Below are 20,000 nucleotides of genomic sequence, written 5' to 3' on the forward strand. Positions count from 1 at the left end.
GGGAAGAGTAACACCCACAAAGTTGCAATCTAGAAAACACCTAGTTCATTTATCACAGTACTTGAAATGCTTTTTTTCCGTGAGCTCTAAAATAGAGCAGCAATTCCATGGCCCAGAATTTACTCCTGGCTGTAGTCCTGGTTTTTGATTAAGTTGTGGTATTGCTGCAATGTTGTTCGGAGGGTCCAGTGCCATGACCTGACCTAACATGCTTAACCTAAAGATCGCTGTAATTGTTGCAAGAATAGCAAGAGGCGTACAATTTTGGTAAAGCTTCCTGGCAGTAGATAGGGACTCGAAAGGTTTCATCATTAAGCATAACGCCCAGCGAGTGACAGACTATTAGACCAACTGTTTTGCATGATTAATATATAACCCTACGTTCAAGAAACAGAAAAACTAAACTTCCTCGACAGGGGCATCTAAATCAATCAATTATGTGAGCATACATAAAAGGAAACGTCGGAGGCTATTCCTATCGAAGACGCTCCCTACATAAAAGATAAAATATATGTACTACGGTGTAAAACTTAAGAATCATCTTAACTTTCTGCTTTTAGTAGAACAGTTTGTTCATCATCATGATTAACACAACGATGGTTCCACGCATGACAACTTTACCACGTGGGATCTCAGCAGTACCACATGTATTCAAGTGTGGAGACTTGTCTGACACTGCCAGTGTCTGGATGTTGTAGCAGGCTTTATCAGAACACGAGGCCAAGGTCCTCACCCAGACATTTTGTCCCTCCACTTTCAAAGAGAGTGTTCCTTGTTGTACAGCTGAGGCAAAATCTTTGATGGTCTCGTTTAGGTCAATTGATGGAGTGGATGTAATAACGACACCCAGGGCTTTCTTATCCGCTAACGAGACAACAATTTCCAGGTTTTCTGGATCCTCAACTCTCCCAGTATAGGCGAGCCAGTCCATCACATCTGAGTTCCACCTCAAGGCACTCGCAATGGCTGAGCCAACTCCGTCTGCGAATCGACTTTGAGCATCAGAGTCAGGAAGAGGATCAGGTGAGGGTCTTGATGGCAGAAACCTTACAACCTTCAGCGTGATCACTCTGACTGGGCCATCTTTCAGCTCTCTGTAGCATTTCTTGATGTCAGCAGACCATCTACATTCATAGCCTATGTTCCACAATCCCTTGAGAGATTCCCAGAGTTTGTCGACTTTGGTAAAGGAACCCTTGATGCTCCAAAAGATCTTGAAGTAATCGGAGCAGTCAAGATCACAGACTTTGTCTGTGACTGCAGTATCTAAGTAGCATGGTGTATGAGAGGCGAATGCTCTCTCTCTTATTTGTTTACAGGTTGGATTCGTCCAAGGTCGTAATAGTGGCACCAGTGCTACTAGTAGGCATTTACGAACTTCATCGACCCAGTTGTGTGCGATAAGAGTAAATTTTGCAAAGGTCTCGTGTTGCAGCTTGCAAAAATGTTCGGCGTATTTTATCACATATCCATTACTTGTAGCTTCACAGGGATACTTTCTTTCCAAGCAGTTGCTATACCAACCACAGGAATCCGCTGGTGGACTATAGCACTTTGGAGGCAGCGAAGTGCTGGGTGCGAGTGTTTTTGGATTTGAGGCTGCTGTGCAGGAACAATCGCTCGTCACTGATCCACTTGCCTTGTTGTTCTCTTCAAGCATACACTCGTACCAGCAGTAGGTTGCTGTTCGGTCATCACATTGGTGTTTTTGGTTACTCTTTTGCTTGATGTATGCATCTGTAAGGCATGTTCTCCATTGATATGAATTATTGTACTGCGGTAGTCGAATGCATTCAACATTTCCAGCGGGTCCAGACCGCTTGTCACACTGGGCGGCCCATCCCAACTCAACTACAACCAATAGCATAAACACAATTGGCATCTTTCCAACCTAGAATATGTAATAAAGCCATTTTAGTATAGATTACCCATCAATACATCTGCAGTGAGAAAAAGGATACCGTCAATAGAAGTCTGCTAACTCGAACCCTCAGGAGAAACGAAAACCGGTTTGTCAATTAGATATGTTCTGAAATTTTGAAGTCTATTGACCGGCGTTTTCAGTAAAAGTTCGGTTTAAACAAGTTCAAGAAAGCCGATAGTAAATGACTGGAAAATTGGGGTTAAATTCAGGGGAAATCGGATCTTGTTCGAGTTAGAGTGGGTTGGAGTTTTGCTGCGAGCACAGCGGTCTAAGCGTGCTTTCTGTGATTTTGGCGTGTAAAGGTCATCACGTGACAAAATATTTTTCTCGATTTGCGAAAATGCTCTGGATTTCGGAAAGATTCTTGAAATGTAAACTATTTTCGATTTTCAAGAAAGTTATTTGTGGATTCATGAGTGAAACTAGGATTTGAAATTGTTTTCTCGATTAGACAAACTTTTCAAAAGCGATTTGTCTAATAACCAAATATCGATTCTAAATATTATTTTGGATTTGTGAAATATCTTTGGACTGTCCCTTTTCGGCTTCGGTACTGGAGATTCTTTTATATGGTCAGATGCGCTTTGATATTTGAATCCGATAGAAAGGCCGTTCGCATCACGGGTCTCTACAAAGTGATTTTATCAGAATGGGAGGCAAAACGGAGCGCCCCTCGGGTCGATGCAGAGGAATTTGGAAACTTTTGCCGCTCCAACGGATTGGTTTTTACCAAACGCTCTCGCCGGTGCTAATTTGAAGGGGATCGTGTGACTTTTGTGGAATTTATTGACCTTCGAGAAGAAAAACTTCGAGTGGGACGGTTGGTGCGCGGTACCGGTTGAAGTGACGGTCGTAGCGAAAACGAAGACCTTCGAAAGCTAAGACTTGAGACTTAAGAGTCGAAAACGAGGATTCGAAAACAAAGGCCAGAAAGCAAAGACCCAAAAACGAAAACCCGAAAACAAAGACCTGAAAGCAAAGACCAAAAAACGAAGAGCCCTCATTTTCTAAATAATAAGCCAACAGTAAAAAGAGCGTGCTCTCCAGCTCTCCTGATTCGTCCAAAATTCGCCAGTTGTAAAAATTGTGTCCAGCAAAACATCTTTAACCTATTCGCCTTGTTTGAATTCTTGGACCATTTGTGATGTGTTCTCCACTGTGTTTGTGTGTGGTCACCGACATGGATATTAAATTTTCAGGATTTATCCATAAAGTTATATTTACGCTCTTTTGAAGCTTGTATGGAAAAAAATTGTTGTGGTATAAGTTATGTTCGAGTTTATTAAATTCCACATAGATGAAGAGGGCTCAGCAATTAAAATGGAAACTTTTCGGAGCTTTCTTTTGTACGGCTGTTACACCGACAATACTTTAAAATTGAAGCCAACAAACTGTTAGATGGGTTATAGGCTCACTCCCTATTAAAGTAAAAAATTTGAACAAGCACCTTTATCGCTTTTAGAAAGATAAAAACCGGAACTGGCTATTTCAGGCGAGTAACCATAACAAGAAAATAGAGGGTCTTCGTTTTTGAGTTTTAGGTCGTAGGTCTTAAGTCTAAGCTTTCGAGGGTCTTTATTTCCACTACAATCTTGAGGTGACCAGCCCTCTATATGTATACATTGTAGCACAACACACGGCACAAAGAACTTCGCCAAAGTAGCGTTAAAACCACTGGAAGTGACTAGGCAGCTACGTAATAACAATCATATTCCTCGCTTTTGATGTCCATGTTTTAATTTTTTTTTCTTTTATTTTTTAACTTGTTTTGCTACATTTTCATGAAGCAACGAGGTCATAAAACAAGACATACGTTTCACAAGTGACTTTTTCAAGTTGCCCAGCAAATGACTACCAGGAATCTCGTGAAAAGTCTTGCCTTCCCAACGGGTCGGTAAACGTCATTGCGTTTTAAGAGGGTCCCCAATAGGTTTTTCGGGATCCGGGATTGGGCTTATTTGAAGACCGGGACTCGGAAATTTGGAGTAAGAAAGGAGCGAGAGGCGGAATTGTTGGTATGAACGTACGGGACACGGAAATCGGCGATTTTGAGGGTTGGGATTCGGGAAATGATCACCTAAACGAACCGAGAACTAGGAAGTCTGTGACGAGAATTTATACAGAAATTTATCTTCGTCCAAAAAAGCCTTGCCTCCCATGTAGTCGTATTTAGGGGATCATGTTTCCCTTCTCCTCGCAAACGCGATTAACCTGTTAAGTTCTACGACACCAGACGCAGAGAGTATTCATTTGGTTTTGCAACACAAAGATCCACTTTGTACTGTGTTAGATTACGCAAAAAACTTTGGAAATGCAGCCACAGAAGATAGACTTAGAGAGGATAACCCATTAGGCGGCGTATTAGTTTACAAATCCAAAGTCTTAATTGGCATCCTGCACCCGAAAGTGCCATGATTCTGTCGGTTATACCGGTATCCAACCGTTACCATCTGTGTTAATGACACCACAGAGCATACAGAAGATGAGGGACTGGATGGGCGTGAACATTTGATGTAGCAGTGGGTCAGCGTTCTATATCAGACAGAAAACAACGATGGCAAGAGCTGGACCTCGCTCGTCGTGCCTCGATCATAGAGAAATTCAGCCGGGTGAACTAGTCAGCCTCGAGCAAGCTGACCGTGAGGAGCAGCAAGAAAAAAACAGCGGGCTACAAGACGAAGAGGAATATGGGAAATACGATTCCTCAAGCAGTGAAGAAGAATCGGGTGAGTCATTTCCGGACGACGAGGCCGCATTCAACGGAAGAATTGAGTTTAGTTTATTTTCCTTTATTACCCTTGTTATGGAGCTATGGGATTACCGTCACCTATTGTTGTTTTATGCATTTGTTGACAGTCAGTTATTCGTTTCTTTGATACTGCCTTGTCTTAACTAATATATTTTTCCGTGATTGAAGTTAAACGGAAGGAAGTCATTACTGTGACTAGCGTACGTTATTCGTGAAAACAGATAAAGTTCCGCCTTACGATGAGCAAAGAATTCAACGGATCAATGCTGATTGAGAAATTTATCACCCACCGAAAACGCCCTTTTTAAGTTGAGGTAACGGACTAAGAGAAAAAGAAAAAATGAAGACCGGAATAAGGATTGGCCGTTGTAAACCGTCACGATTACGGGATTGAGAGAGAATTTTGGTCGAGATCGTGAGATTGAAGAACCCTATTAGGGACCCTCTTTTAAAAAAGCCACGAAAGCAGGTGGCTCAAACGAGTCCGGTAAGAAGAGGGTAGATGCTGTCACTCCTCAAAAAAAGCTGTCAGATCGGAATCAGTAAGCGCGCTCTATTTTCCCTCCCCCCGGCAAACACAAAATGAATGATTAACCATTTCTCAATATTAGAGGCTTTCCATCTTTAAAACATCCAGACAAGTAATTCTAGATGACTTCAACCAACTACACGTAAACACTGTTTCTACATCTCGCCTTCGTACTCATCAAATTGGTTTATTCACGCGCGTAGTCTTCTCATAATAATGCAACTCAGGTTCCCGTGAAAGTGGTTTAATCTCCCAAACGAGTCTGGACCTCAATTGTTTCAACTATGGAATTTTTCCGAGTACATTCGATGTTGTGATTCATTACCAGAAAAAATCGAGAGTACTTTAAACTCACTTTGAAGTTATTGTTAAAACAATAAGTCGATGAGGTAGTTATTCTTTCGCTCCGACGAAGAGCTAACGTTCGAAACGTCAGCTTTTGTAATCGTTACGGTGGCCAATTTACCATTTCAACTTTATTGATATATCCAAATTATTTCGTTACTCCCACCGACGCAGCCCCAAACAGTTTCTATTGTTAAAACAACAACTTCAAAGGGAGACTTTAGCACTGCCGGTTTATTTTAGCGCCAGTGTCGGCATACCCCCATAGACCCCTCCCATCTGTGAACATAGACCGGACTTCACAGACCAGGGACTACCGTAGTTTCGGAGAAATTCATTGTTTGCGTGCGTTGATGTTGTTCCTCTGTCAAACCGAATAGTGACTGGGTGACTCTGCAGCTCTGCTGGCCTGAATCCATTTCTCATTCGATTTCTCTCCAGGCCTAGGCCCCTGACGTATTAAGCGCGTTACAACTTAAAGCAAAAGACCAGAAAGGTCAATTCAAACATGAGGGCGAATTCGTAGAACCCGTTCGTTAAATGCTAATGAGCCGTTCATTATGAGCAATTGTTAAAAGAACAGTTGTAAAGCATAAAAGTTTATTATTGGAAACCGCAAAACCATAGAAAAAAAGCTGCAAAAAAACAGACGAAGATGATCAACGCCGATGATCAAACCCGAAAACAGTACACAAAACCGTCGAAACCGACAAATTTCCACATCCCAGTTATCAAAACCCTAATCGAATTCGAGATCAGTGGAGGCGCACGATTGCGGCTGAGGTCGAAGTGTTTACGCAACCCAAAATCAAACCGAAAATCAAATAGGCTACCAAATCCGAAAATCCGCTAGTATTTTTGAAGAAAACCGAAAACCAAATGCTAAAATACGGAAATCCGCAAACCGCAATGATCACCAAAATCGAAAAGCCGAAGCTTTTTTAAACAAAAACGAAAACCGACCTAAACATAGTCTACATAGCCTAAACCGCCAAGGCGAAAATCACAATGCCCCTCTCTTCAATCAAGCAATATTACAAAGTGCAATGATTTTCGTCCGGCGGTGGTGACCATAAAGTCACAAAAATCAGAAAAAAGGTATTTATGTTCAAAAGCAGAACACAGTTGGGTGAAAATCCATCACCTTTGTGATTCCACAGAATGTTCTCGGCTAAGAAAAAGACAATTGTTTTCGTCATAGAGAGTGACTACAAATAATTACTTAGAAATTTCTAAAATGCTTAGCATACAGATGATCTTGCCACTTAACAACAAATATCATCTGCTTGCTCGAAAACGCGTCGTCTAAATCATAACTAAGAAATTCTACAGACGAACACAACAAGAAACATTTTGCAACACTTTGAATAATCTTTCAAAACTCTTCGACATGTTGTTGCCACAAGAACTAACAAAGCGTGTCCTCTTAATAATAACTCAAATAACTTTCAGCAAGCGCACGTAAAAAGAAAAGTTTGGAGAAATTAAATTAGTTTTACAAACGCTACGACACGTTTCCACGAGAAAAGCTGAACCATGAAAAGACTATCTTTAATTCCACGGCACTTAAAAGGCACTACCCGCTTTTCAACGGAATGTGCGCGAACAGTGGTTACCGTACATGATTTCCATGCTGCGGCACCCGTATGATATTTTGTTATTACTGAAATCTAAAAACAACCCATGCAGAGCACAACAAAGTTTAGATTATTTGGATATATCAACAAAGTTGAAATGGTAAATTGGCCACCGTAATGATTACAAAAGCTGACGTTTCGAGCGTTAGCCCTTCGTCGGAGCGAAAGTTTAGATTAGTCAAACGAGACCTAATAAAAGAAGGACGGTAGCCATTTACGGAAGTGAACGAAGCCCGGGTAGCTTTTGGAATTCACCGTCGGTATCATGAAATCCCGTTCCAATCATGTTCTCAAGCTATAACAGATAATGTGCACCTAGTTTTGTCAAACGACAAAAGTGGTGTGCAAGAGTAGTACGACCCTGTGCTTTTTAAAGCTGATCTGTTTCAATGTACTATTGTACCTTTCAAACTGCGCTATTCAGTATAACATTGTGAATTGCACCTTCCGAAAACCCACCATCAGAATGGCTTAATTTACGAGAAACCTCATAGGGAAAGAAATGAAGCCTCGTCCTCGACCCAAAGCAAAATCCTTTCTGCAGGCCATCGCCTCAAAATAGCATTAATCGTCCCACTAAGCATATCAGGCCGCTTGCGCCCACTGCTAATGAGCTTAAAATTACTTCGGTTATATTTTATCTTGTACTACCTACTAACTCTGCTTACGTTGATCATCTGCGGCAAATTTTGAAGGGGGCGCTGATTTTCCTTGTTCGTTTAGGTATGTCCACGTCCAAGCGGTGTGCGCACTCTGATTGCGTTGCATCGTGGTCGTAAAACAAAAATTGAGTCATTTGCATCTTGACGCGTTGGAGGGTACATCTTTGGTAAAAGCTAGATACGTGGTGTATATACTTGGATTGTAATGGGGATTCACTATCTGTTGCCATTCCTTCGAAAGTTAAAACGTTTGACGGCCCTGCGCGACTCCTGTCATTTCTCCGTGACGAATTCGTTCTTAGGAGGCAACTGACGTTATTTGTTGGAAACTGCAATCTGCCTATGAATCTCGACTCAAATGGCAAGTTACACTCACAACCTCTGGTGGACCCTATGGTGGGATGAATAATTTTAAAGTCAGTAATTATTTTTCTAGACGCGAGTTATTCAACTGTGAATTGACCTTGACATGCAAACGCATATTAGAGAGACAAACCTTCTAATAGACGAACTTTTTCCATGGAGCGCAAATGCGGGATTTGTAAAAGGAAAAGCCCCACGCCTCCTAAGAACGAATTTGTCGCGCTCCACGTTTAGAAAAAACGTACAGAGTTTCAAAATACCCTTCGAGAACAGAGGAAACATAGACGAGGGTTTTGAGAAACGTATCTCTGGAGTTATTACTTCAGGAGAGAAGCATACTCTGAAACAAAGAAAATAGCGCGCACAGAAGAAAATGTTGCCTTTTGTAACACAATCTCATCCGGCTTTGCCAAACCTCAAGAACATACAGATGGAGAATTATGACGCCTCAAAACTGACCCTTATTATCACATCGCAAAGGAAAGTCATCAAAAGATATCCTAATAACAGCTAAACTTTGAGGGTAGAAGATTTAAAAGCGCTTGCGAATGGTAGGAGACGCACAGGCCTATCAACACCTTTCAACGGTCGACTGCCTTTTGCTTTCCGGCTTTCCGGCGTGTCGCCTCACGCAAGGTAGAGGTTTTCATGGATCAAGTGACTCTTTTTATTGCTCTAATTAAACTATCCTTCATTCAATGATCAATATAGAAGATTTACCGCACAACACTCGCGATTATTTAATTTTCTTTCACTTAGGAAAGTAGATTTACAACACGATTGCTAAATGCCCTTGCAGTAGTAACGCTGTGTAACGAAGCACACTAAACACAACAATGGGCCTTTTCGCTCCACAAGATGGTCTCAAACACTGTCACTTAAAATGCTTAAAACATTTGTACTGTTGGAGCGCGTTTGAGCACGTTTGGTCAGAGCTGTTGAAGAAGGATTAAAGTGGCCATAAAAATTTTTGAAAGGCTTCAAACTACGATGTACAACGAAGTTGACGTGCTCGAAAATTAAACCGGTCTCAAATTACATGCTAAAATACAGTGCTTGCGTTTGTCCTTGAGAACGATATAATACGCGACAAATACGCACGATAAAATACTTCCACACGTTCAGAATATATCAAATTATATTTAACTATATTGAAAGGAAAAAGAAATGGCCTAACTTTTACGGAATATTCAGTCAAACTCTACCCAATTCTACCGCTTTTACCGCCATATTGAAAATAACGCTACCACAATGCTGTGGAATCGGAGTGCACACACCGCTTCGTCCACGTCTGTAGGTGTTGTAATAAGTTGATCTTGTGTCAATTTTCTTATTTCCTTATTTGGTAATTAAATAGAGTTTGGATGATGAAATAGTTTCCAAGAAAACCGGACATTGTTTTCGTGAATGCATTTCTCTTCCGTACACGACAGATGATTTGAGAGGCAAGAATATTCAACAAATGGTAAACACCACAGCGTATAGCACGCGGGAGGCTGCTGCTCATGTCAAAACGCATACTGCAGACTGCAGACCATGCAGACTGTGCAGACCGTGCAGACCGTGCAGACCGTGCAGACCGTGCAGACGGAGGAATTATTTGTTACTTACTAACTCACCCTTCGAGACGGTACACCCATGATTATATATATATTTATTTATCATGAATTTTTCATCTTTATGGCGATGTCCTATCAGAAAAAATGGCGTGCAAGTGTATGGGGACGATCTTATTTCCGAGTAAAAGTCGATTTTAGCGTGCAGCACTTTATTTACTGTAAAGTTCTTTGGGTCGTATTGTGAATATCCTAGTAATTATTTGCTTCATCCACGCAGCCCATTTCTTACCTCTAAATCAGAGTCACTGGTTTCCATCTTCAATACAGAAATGAAGAGGGAACAAAAGTATATGACTAAACTAAAATTCATCTCAACACAAGGACAAATTCAAAAACAACCTTCCCTCCTCGATCTCCCTCTCACCACGTGCTCAATAACTTTGAGCCTGGGATTTCGTCCAAATTGTTGCTAGATAACCTTAACTCGAAATAACCTCGTAAAACTACGTCATGTGGTGTTCAAAAACTGGACACTGTACCAACGTTACCAAAATAGGAAGGAAAAGGTGAAAATCAGAGTTAAAAAAAAGTAAAAAAAAAAAAAATTAAAAAAAAAACATAAAAAAATTGCAGTCTGCACAGTCTGCACGGTCTGCAGTCTGCGTTTTAACATGACCGTAACTTAACATCGCATCACACAACACGTGACGCTTTCATGAAATAATGCTTCGTTTTTGCTCGAGACGTGAGCTTGGGACGCCTGTGAACGCAGTTAACCGATGATGCTCATAGGGCCTATGCGTCTCTTGCCATTCGCTTGCGCTTTTAAATCTTCTGCCATCAAAATTAAGCTCTTATTACGATATCTCTTGATGACTTTCCTTTGCGATGTAATAATAAGGGTTAGCTTTAAGATGTCATTTCCCCATCTTCAGGTTCTTGAGGTTTGGCAAACCAGGGTGAGATTATGTTACAAAAGGCAATATTTTTCTTAGTGCGCGCGCTATTTCTTTCTTCTTAGTATACCGGCTTTCTCTCCCGCAGAAAATAACTTCAAAGATGCGTTTCTCAATGTCAGTCTTGGAACACGCAGGTAAATGAATCACTGTAAATTATGTCACTATCAACGAAATGTGCCACAGCATTACTATCTTTTAGATACACCAGTTCTTTAAATGAAACCTATCGAAGCTTTTAAAAAACGTTTGTTAATTACTTGTGTGCAGTTCGTGACTTACAAACTTTTCTAGTGTTCTCCAAGTCATTACGTCGAAACTCAAACTGTCAGCGAGAAGCTGCAAAACTTAACTCCTCTGGGCGAAACAGTAAAACTAAGGTACGGGGGGGGGAGAGGGTGGTGGAGGATTTTGGAGGATCATAAGATTTTCAGGGGAAACAGAGAAGGGATCAGTCGTCACTAACAGGGTATAAAGGGATGACTTAAGAGAATTGACTGCTATCTAACTGCCATTGAGGGGCGAATCATCAGATTAATACAGAGCTTCAGGGGGAGCCCATAAATTGTATAGTAACACAACCAAGATCCTCCAACACCCCCTCCCCCCACCCCCCGAGATGAATAATGACCGGTCGCTAACACATGCCCAGTACATGCCATTTTTCTTCCTCGGACTGAGTCAGTTACCAGGTCTTTGCATAGTATTTCCGGTGGTGATTTTCGCAGTGGTTGGAACCGGGTGCCGGGATGTAATGTGTGCAATGCAAATGTCACTCACTATTTCATTGTGGTTAAATACTTTTAATGGTTAACATTGGTTATAATAGTCTAAGACGCTTATATAATGGCGTTACTCTATTTACTAGATAGGAATATTCGAAATAGCAAAATCGTTACAGTTCTAAACTGACACAAAAGGTCGAAAACAGCCACTCGTGCCTATATGCGTGTTTTAAGATATAAGTAGGTTACATCATTTCAGAAGGCCTTTATATAAAGATTAAACTTGATTCATGAACCAATCATGCTAAAGGTCGGTCTGTGTTTATTCACTCTGTATCATAGTAACAACGATACCCTTATCTGTTGGTCCTTCCTTTAGAGAAAAGCACTATACTATATAAGAGACACCGATTTTATCTGATAATCAAACATACTACCCTTGTTTGTGAGTGACCTCTCTGATTACGTCTCTTATCTACTTGACAAACAGGTTTTACACTTCCTTTAACAACACGTAGTATTGGTGGAACTATCATCCAATGAATTTAATTGAGATTCTGTGTTTGGTTATAAAATCCTCTATATCCTACGACTTCGAATAACTGTCAGTTAATTTAAAGGTCTATCACACTCTGAAGTCTTTTTATGGCAATAATACCGACAGATTAGAAATCTAGAACACATCTAATCGATTTATCACAGTACTTGAATTGTTCCCTTTCGTGAACTCTGAAAAAGAGCTTCTATTCTGTGGCCCTGAATCGAATCGTGGCTCTAGTCCTGAGTTTTTAATTAAGTGGAAGTGCTGCTGCAGTGTTGTCTCGAGGGTCCAGTGCCATGACCTGGCCTAACATATACATGCTGAAGCTAATGATCGCTTTGATTGATGCAAGTGTTGCAAGAGTAAAACTAGCGAGGTGTACCGTGACTTTTTCGGTAAAGCCTTTTGACAACAGATAGGGACTCGAAAGGTTTCAGCCACAAGGTATTAAGCATTAAGTCCAGCGTGTGACAGACCGTTCTAACAACTACTAGTACGCGTGATTAGTCTATGTTTCTACGCTCAAGAAACAGAAAAAATAAAGCTTCCCGACACGGGTGTGTATGCTTTTAATAAAACAGTTTGTTTATCATCATGATCAACACAGCGATGGTTCCACACATGACAACTTTACCGCGTGAGATCTCAGCAGCACCATTCCAGTTTGGGGGCTTGTCTGACACTGCCAGTGTCTGGGTGCTGTTGCAGGCTTTATCAGAACACGAGGCCAAGGTCCTTACCCAGACATTGTGTCCCTCCACTCTCAACGGGAGCGCTCCCTTTCGTACAGCTGAGGCAAATACTTGAATGATCTGATTGAAGTCGACGAATGGAATGGATGTCAAAACGATACCCAGGGCTTTCTTATCCGCTAATAAGACGACGATTTCCAGGTTTTCTGCATCTTCAACTCTCCCAGTATAGGCGAGCCAGTCCATCACTTCTGAGTTCCACCTCAAGGCACTCGCAATGGCTGAGCCAACTCCATCTGCGAACCGACTTTGAGCATCAGACTCAGGAAGAGGATCAGTTGAGCGTCTTAATCGCAAAAACCTTTTGATCTTCATCTTGATCGCTCTGACTGGGCCATCTTTTAGCTCTCTGTAGCATTTCTTGGTGTTAGCAGACCATCCACATTCATTTCCTATGTTCCACATTCCCTTGAGAGATTCCCAGAGTGTGTCGACTTTGATAAAGGAACCCTTGATGGTCCAAAAGATCTGGTAGTAATCGTGGCAGTCGAGATCACAGACGGACGGCACACCTTTGTCTGGATACAGGTAACATGGTGTGTGGGAGGCGAATGCTCTGTCTCGTATCTCTTTACAGGTTGGGTTGGCCCATGGCCGTAATAGTGGCACCAGTGAGACTTGGAGGCATTTACGAACCCCATTAACCCAGTTTTTTCCGGTAAGACTGAATTTTGCAAGGTTCTCGTTATACAGGTTGCAAAAATTCTCAGCGTATCTTATTGCATATCCATTACTTGTAGCTTCACAGGGATACTTTCTTTCCAAGCAGTTGCGGTACCAACCACAGGAATCCCCTGGTGGACTATAGCACTGTGAAGGCAGTAATGTGGTAGGCGTGAGGGTGTTTGGATATGAGGTTGGATTGCTGGGAGAACAGGAACAATCGCTCGTCACTGGTCCATCTTCCTTGTTATTCTCTTCAAGCATACACTGGTACCAGCAGTAAACTCGAGTTCGGTCAATACATAGGTGTGTGTGGTTACTCTTTAGCTTAATGTATACATCTGTCAAGCACGTCGCCCACTGGTATTCGTTATTGTACCGCTGTATCTGAATGCATTCTACAGTTCCAGCAGGTCCAGACCACTTGTCACACTGGGCGGCCCATCCTAACTCAACCACAACCAACAGCATAAACAGAAGAACTAGCATCGCTCAAGGCTGAAACCTGGGGAATGCAAAAAAGCCATTCTAAGATAGATTACCCATCAATACGTCTGCAATGAGAAAAGAATACAGTAAAGCCCACTTACTCGAACTCCCAAGAGAACGAAAAATGGTTTTGCATTGTCAATCAGTTCGACTTAACCAAGTTCGAGATAGCTGATAGTGAATGAATGGTAAATTGAGGTCAAATCCAGGGGAAATCGGACCTTGTTCGACTTATGGGGTTTCGAGTTTAGCTGCGAGCACAGGCAGCCTAAGCTACGGTGGCCCAGAAGGCTCAACGCAAACAAAAAATATACTGCAGCAAATAAAAAATATACTGCAGCAAATAAAAAAATCAGAACGCAAAGAAAAAAAGTACCGCAGCAAATAAAAAAATGCAACGCAAACAAAAAATACTGCAGCAAATAAAACATGCAACGCAAACAAAAAAAATTGGAACGCAACGCCAAGGAAGACTGGGTAATAGTTCTCAGTTTCCCGCCAAAACAGCATGAACTGGAACTCGCTTTTGGCTATGGACGAAAGCGATCTGCGTAGGATTATAGAAGATTACTTTCATCAAGGGTATGAAAATAGAGTTATTATCTATTTTTTAAAGGAGCAGCATGGTACTGTCATAAGTTCGCTGCAAAACATGGTTTCGGAAAGGTGAACAAGCAAAGGATGGAACGAGTGTTGGCGGGAAACTAAGAACCATTACCCAGTCTTCCTTGGCGTTGCGTTCCAATTAATTCTGTTTGCGTTTTCTCTTTTTTTTTTGTTTGCGTTGCATATTTTATTTGCTGCAGTATTTTTTGTTTGCGTTGCATTTTCTATTTGCTGCGGTACTTTTTTTCTTTGCGTTTTGATTTTTTTATTTGCTGCAGTATATTTTTTAGTTGCTGCAGTATATTTTTTATTTGCTGCAGTATATTTTTTATTTGCTGCAGTATATTTTTTGTTTGCGTTGAGCCTTCTGGGCCACCGTACTAAGCGTGCTATGTGTTATTTTGGAATGTAAAAGTCATTAACGGGAGTAAAGACGACTCCTTTAAATTTTTTATCTAACATGATCTCGTGAATGTTGTGGTTTCTGGCCAGAAATATCCAGCTCAGGTTTTAATCTTTCTAATGGCGATAAAGCCTAAAATCAAACACGGTTTTTTTTTTTCCGAAAGACCTGAAAGGAAGGACTCGAAAACAAAGACCCGAAAACGAAGGCGCTTTTGAAGCTTGTCTGGATCTGGAAAAAAAAATTGTCATGGTCTAAATTGTGTTTGCGTTTATCAAATTCCACATAAATGAAGAGAGCTCGACAATAAAATTGAAAACTTTTCGGAGCTATCTCTTGCAGGGCTGTTACTCGGACATTACGTTAAAGTTGAAGTCAACAAACTGATAGATGGGGTCTTTTTATAGTCTCACTCAAATTTGAACGATCTTATTTACTAGGATACGGAAGTAAAGCCGAGTGAGCCATACGTAAGTTAAGTAAGCCATAATGGATGGCACAATCGATATATCGCCGTCTTAGCTGAAATGTCTTTTGCAGCAGTTTTCGTTTCACACTGGTTCAGCTGGGTAAAGTGTCATTCCAGTATCACACTCAAAGATAAAGGCCGTTTATGAATCAACAAGGAAACAAGTGTCCAGTAGTCCAGTATCACGCGGTTCTCACTTGCGCTTGGTTGAACAATGGGAAAAAATGAACCTGTGTTTGATTGCCAGCTTTATCGCTATTAAAAAGATTAAACCGGAACTGGGTATTTCCGGCGAGAAACCGTAACAAGAAAATAAAGAGGTCTTCGTTTTCGGGTATTAGGTCTAAGCTTTCGGGGGTCTTTGTTTCCGCTACAACCTTGAAGTGACCAGCCTTCTATATTTATGTATTGTAGCACAACAAGCGGTACAAGAAACTTCGCCAAAATAGCGTTAGCACGCCTGGAATAGACCAGGCAGCTACGGAAATAAAAGTTATATTTCTCGCTCTTGATATCCTTTTCATTTTTTTCTCTTTTTTTAATACTTATTTTGTCACGGCATTTTCATGAAGCAACGGGGTCATAAAACAAAAAATTGCGTTTCACGGTTGATTTTTTCAAGTTACCTTGGAAAGAGGGTCTCAAAGGATTAACAATCAACCGTTAAATGGTCAAAATATTAAGCGTCAACCGTCTAAAACGCAATATTTTTACCGTCAACTGTCAAATAAGCAAGCCAATCTTAGCCGTCAAATGTCTCATATTGCCTTAATTGGAGTCATTTTCTGTTGTTTATGAATAAAAGTTCTGATATATCAGAAAAGTACATTTATGTAAGTCCTTCGACGTCTAGTCGCGAGTAAAACTTGTTGGCGAGAGAACTAACTTCCGGTGTGGAAAACTTCCGGTGTCGTAAAACGTTAGTAATAGTAACAGTAATATAGTTTATATCTGACCACTTGCAGCCCAGAGGCTGAATTACGGGTGCAGTGTAAGGTTGAGAACAGACGTCAGCATATCAGGCGCCTCTGGCAGCCACTTCAGTCATTTATTAATAAATGGTGTTAGAAATTAGAGAGCTTAAGCATCAGACGTTTTTGATGTCACGGACGTCAGAATACCGGGGGAGACTGGATCGACAACGGCGTTTTAGGCGCGAAATTTTTTACTTAAGCTGGACACCTGTGTCACCACGAACGTGACAGCTGATCACAGTTGTCACGTTTTTGGTTCATTGTTTACAAAGGAAATGTGGCCGTAATTTGCAACATGCCGTATTTAAAGGATGTGAGAAAATCACTTTTAATCGCTCATGACCAAGGACTGGTGTCAGATGAGGAACTGTTGCTATTACTGAAAGAGAATTCGTCAAAAAACCCTGAGTTTTCGTACGAAAAATACGCGAGGTTTAGTATCGAGAGTATCGAGGAACCTGAGTGCAAGTCCGAGTTTAGAGTTGAAAAAAAGGACCTTCCACTGCTGGCTGATGCGCTTCGACTACCGGACACTGTAATCAGAGAACCACTGCCGACAAGTTAGAGGGGCTATGTATTTTGCTCAGGCGAATGTCGTTTCCATGCCGATATAGCGACATGCTCGCACGATTCGGCCGACCGGTTCCTGAACTTAGCATGATATCAAATACGGTGATGAATTATATTTACGATATACATAGTCACAAACTGTGTCAGTGGAATCATGATCTACTGAATCCACGTGACTTCAACACCTACACGGATGCTATATCGAATAAAGGGGCTGCACCACAAAACGTAACGATCTTGCACTGATCCTTTTGTCATTGAATCCTTGAATAACGGATCTTGTAATCCACTTAGCGCCTCTGCGATCGACAGCCATATTTGCGCTCGGTTGCTCGTTTTCTTCTTTGCTTTAAACGGATTCTGCACTCTGACTTCTTTCATTAGTGCTACGTCGTGCTGTTCAGACCATTCCATAGGCCCACTACATAAAAGAAAAAAGATAGAAGCGAGTGTTACTGTAGTTAGTAGCTGTATAAAATAGTCGATCACATTTCAGCACGGCAACGACATAAACCTCTCGACAAAAAGAAAACAACTAATAACAAAAACAAACACATGGCAAGATAACTTGCTATTATATAAGTATTTTTCCTGTTCTGGAAAAAACCTCTGCTCGTAGGATAACTAAAAGAATGGCGACAAACAAAAAAGAATTCACGATAAAACAAAACCAAATAACAGAACCTGCGGAAACTTGTGCCAAACACGAAGTTAGGCACATTTTGTCCCATTTTTAAAAGTTATTGTTTAAGTGCAGATAAAAAACTACTTTCTTATGAAACCTACAATGTACTTACGGGTTTGATTTGACGATTGAAAATGAAGACATGGTGTCAGTCTTGTACTGAGACAGTCCTGAAACAGAGCCAAACAACACGCACGGCAAACATCCCACTTTCACGTCTGCGACCTCACGTCAAAAACGTCTGCACATGCGTACTGATTGCGAAGCTCATATTTAAACTTCCGGTTGACGTCCGTGAATCAGAAACGTCCGATGCTTAAGCTCTCTAATGTTAACCGTCAACGTGACCCCCCCTCCTCTCTTTGAGATCCTCTAGTATCTGTGGTCACAGTCCAGTAATTCACTGATTATTCATTATATTGGCTTCCTAACCATTGTTTTCGTGTGTTTATTATTTTCCTCTGCAAATTGCAAGATTTACAGTAATAAGCTAGTTTTTCTTCAGGTCTGCTTATTCGATTCCTTTGAGGCCGAGTCGCCTAATAATGCGTTAACCGTGTTACAACCTACCAAAAGTCTAGAAAGTACTATGCGCGTGGTCTTTCACTATTTATCTACGCACCCGAGGCTACAGAGGTGAATTTAAATCAGCACTAGTTATCAAGTCAACTAAGGGCCGATTTCTGCTTAACAAATGCCATCGACACACACAACTTTAGCCACGTATACGAAGTGCGTAGTCTAAATCAACATTAAGACAGTACAATCTTACGGCAGACGAACACAAAAACAAACATTTTGAGTTGTTTTTTTAAACTGTGCGACATTTCGTCGCCACAAGAACTTACAAAGCGTGTAGTACTAAACCATAGCTAAAGTAACTAGACGGTGGGTGCACACGAAAACAAAATCTCTGCCGTATGCCGTATCATTTTCAAACTCTACGACATGTAGCCACGGGAAAAGCTAAACCCCGAAGAATGTCTCGAATTTCATATCTAAAAGCAACAACCTTTTCAAGGAACTGCGTACAGAGTTCGCATGACGAAATTAGCCCAAGGAAATAAAATTTCATGTTACACTCACGAAAGCTCGATCACAAAGAGGACAACTTTAGGTTAATCAAACGAAGCCGTATGGGAAGAGGTTGTAATCAAAGTACGGAAGTCAGTGAACGAAGCCCGGGCAGTTACTTTTGAAATTCACGGTATCGTGACATTCTGCCCCAGCTGAATCAAAGATGCTATGTTCGTGTTCTCCAGCTATAATATACAGTTTTAGTTTCATCAAACGATATAGAATAATTGGTGTACAAGAGCAGAACGACCCTGTGTTTTTCAAAGCTGATATGTTTTAAAGTTCTAAAGTACCTTTCAAACTTCGCTAGGCAGGACCCCTACTTAGAAGTAAATTGCGAATTGCACCTTGTGTGGGCGTCGACACTGACGTGAAATTTGAAATCCCCACTGTAAAACTTCTAATAATCCCTCGATATACATGGATTGATATACGTGACTCCTCATGGGGAAAGAAATAAAGATATTTCTTCGACCCAAACTGGAAAATCCTTTCTGCAAGCCAGCGCGCCTCGAAATAGCATATACTATCCCACTGAACGTGTGAGGCCGCTCACATCCGCTTCTTACGAACTTGTGCAACGTACTTACCAAAATCAGCTTTTATAAATGAAAGTTAGGGACGCACAGCAACTTTACCAACGTCAATCGTCAGTGGTATCGTCTGGAGCGGGAGCTAGCTTTTAGTACGGGATCAGTTGACAATGCAGGTGCTTCTACGTCGGTAGAACGTAAACCTCAGACAGTGAATCATGAAGAGCTACCGAAGCATATAACTTGTAGGAAACAAAAGCCGATTGTTTAAATGGTTCCTTCGCGACTGTCTTTGCCTGGACATGAATTAAGCTGCTCATTCAATCGAAAAAAGTAATTTGGCTTTGAACGGTTGGGTAATTGAGTGGTTAAGGCTAAAAGGGGGGGAAAACTGAAGCGGCTGCGGGATGCGTCCATCATCGGCGCACATGTCTTCAGTCTTTTTGCGTGTGAATTTTTTCAAGACAAAGTGATCAGTACTTGTAATAATCAATAATCGTCAAGCCATAATGTCCTAAACGTTGCTCAGCTGTATTAAACGAATGGTCGAAGGGATCTGTTGGACTGAGAGTGAAAGAAACTTTTCCAACATCTCGTTTGGTTGCCCTATACCATGAAATCATCAGAGGTTCCTCGATTGAGTGTCGAGGTGAAATCCATTGAACGTCGCACACTTGAGAATTCAATAAGTCAGAAACCAATCAGTGAATGCACAACTTCAGTGAGTGGGGGGGGGGGGGCTATAAAACCCCCTTCCTCCCTTTCTCTTTCCCCAACCTGTCTGCCCCG

General features: G+C 41.3%; 2 protein-coding genes and 1 long non-coding RNA gene across 5 annotated transcripts in view; all 3 read right to left on the minus strand.

The window, feature by feature from the left end:
• LOC111331142 (uncharacterized) overlaps window positions 1-20,000 on the minus strand; it is a 41,463-nt gene that overhangs the window by 1,008 nt on the left and 20,455 nt on the right. Inside the window, exons 1-2 of one of the 3 annotated variants that reach the window (XM_088724889.1) lie at window positions 19,269-19,402; window positions 1-1,891 (exon numbers count right to left, since the gene is read on the minus strand). The exon at window positions 1-1,891 is cut by the window's left edge and continues 1,008 nt beyond it. In XM_088724889.1, the coding sequence (XP_088581015.1) occupies window positions 557-1,882 (1,326 nt within the window). In that variant the 5' untranslated portion in view covers window positions 1,883-1,891; window positions 19,269-19,402 and the 3' untranslated portion in view covers window positions 1-556. Of the gene's footprint in view, window positions 1,892-7,852; window positions 8,048-19,268; window positions 19,403-20,000 lie in introns of those variants that run through there. The other 2 variants (XM_088724881.1, XM_088724885.1) reach the window with 2 other exon arrangements.
• Window positions 11,507-19,404, minus strand: LOC111339722 (uncharacterized). Its single transcript, XM_022946435.2, has 2 exons — window positions 19,269-19,404; window positions 11,507-13,910 (listed from the first exon to the last, which is right to left on the minus strand). Exon 2 carries the CDS (start codon window positions 13,892-13,894, stop codon window positions 12,560-12,562), a length of 1,335 nt encoding a protein of 444 aa, XP_022802170.2. The 5' UTR covers window positions 13,895-13,910; window positions 19,269-19,404; the 3' UTR covers window positions 11,507-12,559.
• Window positions 16,659-19,255, minus strand: LOC148743241 (uncharacterized). The gene is made up of 2 exons (XR_015988645.1): window positions 17,714-19,255; window positions 16,659-17,337 (listed from the first exon to the last, which is right to left on the minus strand). It is a non-coding gene; the product is annotated as an uncharacterized LOC148743241 (long non-coding RNA).

The sequence above is a fragment of the Stylophora pistillata genome, chromosome 1 (assembly GCF_964205215.1).
Source record: "Stylophora pistillata chromosome 1, jaStyPist1.2, whole genome shotgun sequence".
NCBI classification, from domain to species: domain Eukaryota; kingdom Metazoa; phylum Cnidaria; class Anthozoa; order Scleractinia; family Pocilloporidae; genus Stylophora; species Stylophora pistillata.

Bases quoted from the DNA above. Each gene is read 5' to 3' on its own strand.
- LOC111339722 (XM_022946435.2), bottom strand. From the start codon at position 13,894: ATGCTAGTTCTTCTGTTTATGCTGTTGGTTGTGGTTGAGTTAGGATGG.